Source organism: Passer montanus, unplaced genomic scaffold (genome assembly GCF_014805655.1).
Source record: "Passer montanus isolate IOZ18808 unplaced genomic scaffold, ASM1480565v1 scaffold9, whole genome shotgun sequence".
Taxonomy (NCBI): Eukaryota; Metazoa; Chordata; class Aves; order Passeriformes; family Passeridae; genus Passer; species Passer montanus.
The window spans coordinates 5,339,462-5,348,929 of record NW_024374367.1 but is presented as its reverse complement, the minus strand read 5'-3'; the positions used below and the strand labels follow the sequence as shown (position 1 = coordinate 5,348,929).

The following is a 9,468-nucleotide window of genomic DNA, read 5'->3' as shown; positions in this document are numbered from 1 at the left end:
GCACAGGAAACCTCAGAGATCCTCTCAGTCCATCTCTGCCAACAAAAACAATTCTGTACGTTCCCTAGGCAGCCAGGGCTGCAGCCAAGAGGAAGCAGCTGTGCCTGAAGGGAGAGGAGAACTCCCCACATGGCTGCAGGACCCTCACACCCTGCTGTCCCATGGGCACCTAAGCAAGCATGTGACACAGGGCCACACCTCACCCCTTCCATCCCACAGCACCTTCTGGCCAGTGGGAAGGAGATGGAGGCTGAGCTGCTGCTCCAGGGGCAGTGACACACCAGCCACAGCCCCCAGGACAGGCTTCCCAGAGGGCCTGGGCAGCACCTACTCACTGCTCAGAGCTCTTGCCCAAATTTGCTTCAGCCTCCTGAGCTGCTGGCAGATCCTGGGATCAGGAGAGGCTGAGGAGGGGCTTTATTGATGAATGTTCCACAGGTGCTGCTCAGATGGAGAGGGTGTCCCCCACCTGCCATTGTTCCAAGTGGGGACAAGACCCCCAGACTGTGTTGGTTTCACCAGCAGCTTCTTGTGCAAGAGCAGGGCAACCCTGAACTGCCAGTGTTCATGCACCCACATCAAGCATGTTTTATGATCTGATAAGGAGCAAAGAGGATATGCACAGAAAGTGCAGTAAACAGGGAGTAAAGGGCTGCAGAAAGGAGCATGAGCTCCCTGTGTCACCCCCACAGGTTGACTGGCTGCTGTTTGTCCCCCTGATAATGCCTGGGGTGGAGGAGAAGGGGGTAACTGATATGCCAGGAGCCCTGAAGATAAACACAGCACTGAGAGCCATGGTTCAGGGTCAAAGCCTTCATGGCACCACAAAAAACCCTTGCTCTTTGATGCCAGGGTAGCCAAAACAAGCGTGATTTTGGGGAGAGCTCTGGGTTTTGATGACTCCGACCCTGAAGCTGCAGCTGCTGTCGCAAGCACTTGGCTCAGGCTGAGCTTTTAGCAAGGTTAAGCTGGAGATTTGCACCCCTCCAAGGCTGTCACTTTCCCTCCCCTCTCTCTTTATTAGTTTCTTCCAGAGCTGTCCTGCCTGGGGACAGCTCATTGGAGACCCAGAGTGGAGGAAGCACCACCTAATCCCTGTTATTTTGGAGGATGGCCTGCCCACTTCTCAGGTAGCTCTGTTGGTTGGCAAACACTCAAGTAACGTGGTGACATGTCCCTTGCTGGCAGCCAGTGCTCCAGATTCCAGTAATGCCAAAAGGGATTTGTGATGTCTATTCCAATACCTGCAGCACGTTCTCTGGAGAACTCGCCTCCCCAGCAAGCCTAGATCCCATGTTTTCAGCTGTGCCATGTCTTTGGGAGCCCTTCCACGTGCTGTGCATTGTGCTGTCTCCACCTGAGCCTGTTCAGTTGGCTCAGAGCTGGCAGCCATGTCCTGCTGCCTCTGGATCTAGACCTGCTTGGGCAGCAGGGTGCAGGCAGGCCGGGTGTTCCTAGAGAAAGGAAGGAGGATATGAAAGCACCCTGTAAGCACAGGGAGAAAAATTCAAGACACTTAAAGATGTCATTTAGCTTGAGCTCTTGTTACACCTCCTGCCTTTATAACTTGATTGAGGGCCAACAAATGTCTCTCTGGCTGAGGGCTGGCACGTGGTGGAGGATTAAGAGGGTAGGAAGGTGATTTCCCTGCAAAAGCCACCTTAGGGGACCAAGTCATCCCCCCTGCAGCATCCTCACTCAGGTGTTGTTTTAGCCAAACTCCTGTGTCCCCTTCCACCACACAGCACAGGCACAAACCAAGACTCCTGTGCTGGGGACACTTGGCCAGCAGTTTGAGGGGCAGTGCTGGGGCACCATGTATCTTACCCTGGCTGCCTGGCAGTCCCTGCCAGTGGGCTTCTGGTGCCCTCCAGAAATCCCAGTCTTCCCCTCTGCTGCTTCCCAGACCCTCTCACCATCCACCCCATCCATCTCCTGGTCTTGGGCCAGTTCTGCTGGCCTGGAATGGTCCAGGGAGGCTGGTCCTGGTCCAGCACAGCCCAGAGTGGTCCCAGCCATGGCAAGCATCCCACAGCTGGTGTCTCCCCATGGGGAGGGACAGTGGGTTCTGCTGGAGCTGCTGCTCTGCCAGGATTCAGAGGTTGGCTCAGAAGAGCCTGTTTTCCCCTCAGGCAGAAGTTCAAAGTCTCCATGCTGCTTTGTGGTGGGAGATGGAAGTGAGGGCAAGGAGGAAATGGTGATTCCTGTTCATGACACAGCTGACTGCTGGGTTTGACCTCCCAGCCAGCCATAGAGGGACGGAGGCATAAACACACACACATTTATAGGCACGCTAGCAGAAACTCATTTTGCCCAGATCCATGAAGATGCTGCTCTTCTTCTTACTTTCACTCTTCCACTTCAACCCATCTCTGAGCCTAAAAATCTGCTCCTTCAATGTGAGGTCTTTTGGAGAAACTAAAATAGCCAGACCTGAAGTCATCGATGCCGTGGTAAAGGTACGTTTGTTTGCCTGGATGAGACAGACACTGAGCTTTCTAGGGTTTCTTAGATGCACAGTCTTGTACTTTGTTTGTCTTTCACAGTTAAATATCAAGCAAAAAAAAAAAAAGAGCTAATTATTTTAAAACTATCGTGCTCTTAAAGTAAAAATCAGCCTGTGGTTGAACAGAATGTATGTTGTTATTTTAGCCTTCATGGGAATATAACAGAAAAAATATTTGCTGTTTCCTTTGGAAATTGAGTTACAAAAGGAGGAAAACCTCAATGCACAGTAAAAATAATTTTCACTTTAAATCCACAAAGGTTTGTTTTGTGATACATTATTTACCTTCTTTATGTGCTAATTAGTCTCAAATATTCTTGTCTAATTAAACCTATTCTCAGAACAGCAAATAGTATCTGTCAAATTAGAGTCTGGTAGAAATTTGAAAAAACAGTTTCTGTAAGCAAACCCTCACCATCAGGCTGCCTCCACAAAAGCTGAAGATAAAAAGTTTTTAAAAAGAACCACCTTTTAGCTTTGCCCTCCAAGATGCCACAGTGAGGGAGGACAAGGGGCTTGGCATTAGTGAGGGGCTGTGTGTGCAGAATGGCACCAATGAGGAATGGCACCATTGCTGGGTTGTATTCCTTTTATTGCAAACAGGCAGAGAAGAGTGGTTTGCTGGGTTTGCTTTCCGAGACTGTTCTTCCTGTGCTGTCATCACTGTGGGCAATATATACTAAATATATATTCATATTTATAAATATATATACTAAATTTTGGGGTCACTTAGATAACTGTGGGTGAGTTTCAGGGGGCAAAGAGGGTTTTTGTTCCCTGAAAAAAATCACCCACAAGGTTTAAAGGACAATGAAACCGGGGGCAGAGGGAAGCCCCTGAGAATGCTGGGCTTTGGGTGAGCTGGACTTTCCCACGGGGAATCCCAACAGTAGCTGTGGGAGCTGAGCCTTCGGTGCCTCTGAGGTGTTGGGACCCCATTTTCAGACAGGGTGTTTCTTTGGGCTCCAGGGCTGTTTCAGAGGAATCTGCATCAGCCTGAGGCAGGTGAGTGAGTGCTCACCGTGGGGAAGGAGTGGAGTGGGGCAGAGGCAGCAGCCCAGCACTGGTGGTGATGCTGGAACCAGGCTCACGGGAGTGGCTTTTGCTGCCCCTTCCCCTCCACACTTCCTCTTCAGGGTCAGGTGCCGAAGTTTTTCACTAAATCTGAAACTCTTCTGCTCCCGGGTTCCCTCTCCCAGTTCCTGCTGGGGCGTGCAGCAGCTCTGAGAGCAGAAAAGCTCCGTTCCAGCCCCTGCTCCCCTCCCCCGATCCCAGGCTGCATGGCACTTCTTTCTCAAAGGACTTCCCCCATGCCTGTGACCACTTCTTTCTAACCCTTCCAATCCTCCAAAACCAGGCGTGTGCCAACTTCCTCCTACTCCTTCCCCTTGCAGATCGTTTCCCGCTGTGACATCATGTTGCTGATGGAAATAAAGGACAGCAAGAACCGTGTTTGTCCCCTCCTGGTGGAGAAGCTCACCAGGTAGGGTGGCCATGGGCAAATGGACAAATATTGGGAAAGCTGCTCGGCAAGAGCCTGTGCTCTGCTCAGTGTCACTTTGCTGGGGCAAAATCTAAGGATGTGGGCTCTGTCCCAGTGTCAAGGAAGGACCAGACTCTGGCAGTCTCGCGGAGGGACAGGAGCAAAAGCAGTTCCAAACCACCAATTTTAAAATTAGTATAATCAATTTAAATTCAATTTGCTACAGAGATGTTCCCAAAGGAGAAAAAAAAATAAGGGGAAATGCCTTCACTGGGTTGGCATCAGGCTGCAGCAGGACAGCCACCTTCCTGCAGGACTCGGAACTGCTTTAGATTAGGGACTGCTTGCCTGGACAACCCAGACATCCAGAGGAAATAGCAGTGTTCAGCTGGCTGGACATGATAGCGAGCTGAAGGACAGACAGAGGCTGCAACGAGCAGGGAGGGGGTGCAGTGAAGAGCAAATGACAGAGCAGGGGTTCAGCTCCTGAGAAGGGTTTAGTGTGTGTACCCAGCTGCCTCTGAGGTCAGGCAGGCAATGCCCAAATCCCTGGGCACAGGCAAAATTATCTCACTCTCAGCCTCCCGTGAGTGCAGAAATAAACTCAGGAACATCCCTTTCCTTCCAGTCAGCTGAAGGGGCCAAAGGAGGAGTACAGGTGCATGGCCAGTGAGAGGCTGGGGAGGAACAGCTACAAGGAGCAGTATGCCTTCATCTACAGGTGGGTGAGCCCCTCTGCCAACAAGCCAGGCCCTCCCCTGCTCTCTGGGGCACAGCCCCTGGGGATGGGCTGGACACGGTGGTGGCTTTGCTGGGAGGGAGCCAGAGAGGTGCAGGCTGTGCCTGGATGTGGGGATCATCCAGCACAGACACCTGTGTGTCTGCATCCACCCCAGACTATGGCCTGGAGTCCAGGTCAGAGCACAGAGTCAGGGTTAGACACATCTCAGTGAGCCACGGGTGTGACATCCCCTGTCCTGTTCATTCTGCTGCAGGCAAGACCAGGTATCGGTGAAACAAACCTACCAGTACCCTGACACCCAGCCTGGGGATGAGGATGTCTTCTCCAGGGAGCCCTTTGTCATCTGGTGGCAGTCTCCCAAAACTGGTGAGGTGTTTCAGAAAGAAGTCACGGTTCCACTGTGAGCCAGCACAGCAGCACTGGCTGCACCCCAGCACGTCAGAGGGCAGGCTCCAGAGGCTGCATCCACACCCCACTCTGCTTTTCCTTCCAAAAGCAGCATTTTCCCTTCAGGGCCGCTGCCTCTGGGAAATCCCACAGCCCTGCACATGTCCTGCTGGGAAAACCTCTGCTGCTGCCATGGGCAGTGGGTTGGTGGGTGCATTCCATGCTGCTGGCATGGCCTGGGAGCAGTTCCTGTGTGCGTGCTGGGTCAGGATTTGCCTGCAGCTCCTCAGGCCCAGCTGAGTGCCTGGAGGGGGTCACTGTGCAACCACAGAGATCACCCTGGCCTGCAGTCAGAGCAGAAGCTGTTTCTGCCTCAGAAAAATCCCCTTGCTTACAAGTCAGTCTCTGTTTCTTTGTGACTCATTCTGTGTTTAACCGTTACATTTTTCTTGTTCCTCTGCCTTGTTTTGAAGCTGTCAGTGAGTTTGCTGTTATCCCTCTGCACACCACACCAGACACAGCAGTGCGGGAGATTGATGAGCTCTATGATGTGTATTTAGATGTCAAACAGCGCTGGAAAACTGAGGTTGGTTGCCACAACTGTGTCACTAACTGGGCTTTGGTGCTGAGTCACTGGCCATGTTATTCGCTATTCAGAGCTGAAAACCTTAAACCCATTGATAATGCACTCCAGGTTTTAAATATCTCTCTGGTGTAGTTTCATTGAGTTCTCCACATTTTATGCAGTAAATTTGATCACCTACTAAAACTATTATCAGCATGCCCTGATGTGCCCAGCAGAAAGGAGAAACCCCACTGCATCCATGGACCATAAAATTCTCATTGGTCTTCTTTTGAAAAGCTGTCCTCATGATTACATTTGGAAACCCTCCTGCCTTCCAGAACTTTGTCTTCATGGGGGACTTCAATGCTGGCTGCAGCTATGTTCCCCAAAAGCAGTGGAAGAACATCCGCCTGAGGACTTACTCCGAATTCCTCTGGCTAATTGGTGACAAGAATGACACGACTGTGAAGAACAGCACCAGATGCCCGTATGACAGGTAAAGGGCTCACTGCCAAGCCACCCACTGCTTATGAGTCTCTGAGAGAAAAATGTAGGTGTCAGTGACCAACAGAGGAAACAAATGCTCATGAGGCCATCAAAGATAAAACAGTGTCCAGGGGAAATGTGATCCAAATGTTTCTAGTAAGGAGCACAAAGCCCTGTGCAGACCAGGCTGGGCAGGATTTACACAAAACCAGCCACTGCTGTGGCTCAGGGGGACAGATGACAGGACAGCCAGTAGCACTTCTCATCTGCAGGGAGCCCTGCAGACACCTGGCAGGAGGTGCTGCTGCCTTCTCCATGCCAGCTTTGCACCATGGCTTTTGATCCTATGTTTGTAATTTGGATGGACAAATGCACAGCGAGGTTCTGCTTGGAGGGGACACCTCACCTTGCCCTGGACATGTGGCAATCCTGCTGCCACTGCAGTTCCCTCTGCAGGGACAAGAATACCTCTGCTACTAGAGCCCAGAGTCCTCTTGAAGGATGAGTTTCTGCATCTGAGCAGGCCTTCACTGATCCCTCAGTCGTTGTCCTGTGATTTTTGTATCCAAAGCAAGGCTTTGAAATTTGCAGCATTGTTGGGTGGGTTTAGACCAAAGTCATTTAATGTTGCCATCCAAGGCCAGTGCACACCAAGATATTTCTGTGCCTTGCTGCCAAGGAGGCACCTAAAGGAGCTGACATCTCTGGGTGGCAGTCCATGGATAAGGACAAACCACACAGAGCTGTGACTTCATCAGAGCCACCTCTCTGGCCACCAGCTCAGTGCAGTGTGGCTGCCACAGGTCAGGCACCCCATCACAGCACCCCATTCCCCTGTCCTTTGCAGGATTGTGGTCAGTGGACAGAAGCTCATCCAGGCTGTGGTGCCACACTCTGCCAACATCTTTGATTTCCAGGAGGAATTTCAGATGACTGAGGAGCAGGTAGGCACAGCACAGCCTCTGCAGCAGCAGGGAAGGGCTGACACAGGAGCACAGAGCCAGCAGTGTGCAGGCAGTGCTGAACACAGACCTGGCTCTACAACCAGTGACCATCACTCCCAAACTGGTGCAATGCTCACGTGCCACCTCCCCGCAGCCACGCACTGCATATCCAGGCAGGGCTTGCACAGGCTGTGGGTGGCTCCCAACCCCCTGTGCTGTTGTCTTGCAGGCACTGGGAGTGAGCGACCATTTCCCGGTAGAATTTGAGCTAAAAGCAAAAGGTGGCTTTTTCAACTGGCTGAGATCAAAGTTTTCAAGGAAGAGGAGACCAAAGAAGAGCCGCTCCTCGAGATCATGAGCATGCTGAGTCCTCCTACCTGGCACAGAGATACACAGATGCTAACAGATCTTACAGAAGTCTGGTATGGAAATGCTCACAGCAAGTACAATATTTAGCGGGTAAAAAACCCCAAATATTTTGTTAAAGTTCAAATATTTTGAATGAGAAGGCAGATTAAATCTTCACGCTGTTTTATCTTCATTGTATACAGAAATAAATCAGCTAGAAGCAGCACACTGTACTTACTGTACTGGTCACAGATGCAAGGAGCTACTGCAGGGCTAAAATATTTCTGTGTGCTTTACCTGCCACACCTGAAGGGCAGGGAGCTCCACATCTTCCCATGGGCTCTGGAGCTCTGCCATTCCTCTGCAGGGGCAGAAGGATTAAAGGATTTTTGCATCGTGTGTGTGTGTCTCTGTGTGTGTTTATGCTTCAGAGCTGCCACCAGTGGACATGAGGTTGTACCTGCTGGTTTGCAATGTAGAATATCGCTGAATTTAGAGTATTTCTCAGTGTGAGGTTTAAAGCACAGCATCCAGGGTATGGGAAAGACAGAAGAGACAGAGGGACAGGCAGTGAGAACCTGTTTTCTGCGCTGCTCCAAGCTCAGGGCAGCAGGAAGCTGATGGTTCTCACCCCTGCCCACCTGCAGACCTCAGGTGAGATGCCCTAGGGATCCCAGGTGACACTGCTGCCAACAGAGTGTCATAAAATTCACATCAAAATCTGATTTCAGCATCCTGACATGGAAGTGAACTGCATCCCATCTCCATGGCAGCCCAAAGTCCTCTGATGAACCAGCCTTTAATGATGATTATTTAATATAATGGTGCAGCAATCTGTTTTCCTAGCTCAGCCCACAGGCAGTATTTAGTGCAAACCAAACCTTGTCACACAGATGGCATCTGGGGAGTGGGAATGATCCAACTGTTAGCAGAGACAAATATTCATCTCCCTTCATCAGTGCACCCCAGGTTGCCTGCTGAAGGGGCAGGGAGGGCAGGTGAATGAGACAGGCTTTGTGGGGAGGAAAACAGTTTGGCCTTTGTGAAATCCACTGCTCAGGGAGAAGAATTTGAGGAAATAAACTAAATTAAGAGAAAATTATCCCAGGAGGTTGTATGCAAGGCAGACAACAAATCCTCCAACTTTTAGTAGCAATTAGATTTGAAACGATACAGTATTTCATATGCTCCCTCACACTGCAGTCAACACAAAGGTAAAAGCCTGATTTAGAACAAATATTTACATTGGGATTTTTATAGAGATGACACTGTCTGGCTGATCTCAGTGATGGTTCATGTGAAGGCTGAAATCAGTCTGAGTCTCTGGCCTCAGATCTTGCTTCTGTGTAAGCACTTTGTGTCTCCTGGCTTTCAGAAAGGAGTAGTGCACAGAGAAAGAAATCACCCTCCAGAAAAACAATAATGGACACACTCAGTCATGAAAAATAGATAATTAGAACTAAGTTTTACTGGAAATATTTTTCCTTTCTTGCAATATTTGTTATAGCACTTTATCCAGCACTTGAGAATAAGAGATGTGGCCAGAGAGCAGCCTGGGGAGCGATGGCAGTGGCTGTCAGTGCAGAGCAGAGGGCTGGGTTTGGCTGGGATAGAGTGAATTTTCTTCACAGTAGTGGCATGGAGCTGTGTCTTGGATTTGTGCTGAAAACTGTGTTGATAACACAAGGATGTTTTTGTTGCTGCTGTGCAGCACTTACACAGAGTCAAGGATTTTCTGTCTCACCCCACCAGTGAGTGGGCTGGGGATGCACCAGAAATCAGGAGGAGATGCAGCTACAGCAGCACTGACTCAAGGGATACCCCACACCAAAAGGAGTCCTGCTCAGCACTCAAACCTTGGGGGAGAAGAAAGGCTCATCTTGCAGAGAAGCTGAGCTTCTGACCAACACAGAGACATCTTAATGCAAAATGATGCTCCTCCATGGAGAGCTGGGACACAGTTCTGTGGGATTCACAGCAGAGAGCATCTGCACTCACATGGTAAAT

General features: G+C 50.4%; 1 protein-coding gene across 1 annotated transcript; it reads left to right on the top strand.

The window, feature by feature from the left end:
* The first annotated feature begins 2,251 nt into the window (after positions 1-2,251).
* DNASE1L3 (deoxyribonuclease 1 like 3) lies at positions 2,252-7,860 on the top strand. The gene is made up of 8 exons (XM_039734293.1): positions 2,252-2,459; positions 3,901-3,989; positions 4,618-4,710; positions 4,985-5,097; positions 5,592-5,704; positions 6,022-6,179; positions 7,017-7,113; positions 7,343-7,860. Exons 1-8 carry the CDS (start codon positions 2,322-2,324, stop codon positions 7,469-7,471), a joined length of 930 nt encoding a protein of 309 aa, XP_039590227.1. The 5' UTR covers positions 2,252-2,321; the 3' UTR covers positions 7,472-7,860.
* The last annotated feature ends 1,608 nt before the right edge of the window (positions 7,861-9,468 follow it).

What these genes read in the sequence shown, in the direction of transcription:
- DNASE1L3 (XM_039734293.1), top strand. Translation starts at nt 2,322, where the DNA reads ATGAAGATGCTGCTCTTCTTCTTACTTTCACTCTTCCACTTCAACCCA. An exon ending in CTGGTGGAGAAGCTCACCAG is followed by an intron (nt 3,990 to 4,617) that starts GTAGGGTGGCCA and finishes CTTTCCTTCCAG; the next exon opens with TCAGCTGAAGGGGCCAAAGG. An exon ending in ACCAGATGCCCGTATGACAG is followed by an intron (nt 6,180 to 7,016) that starts GTAAAGGGCTCA and finishes TGTCCTTTGCAG; the next exon opens with GATTGTGGTCAGTGGACAGA.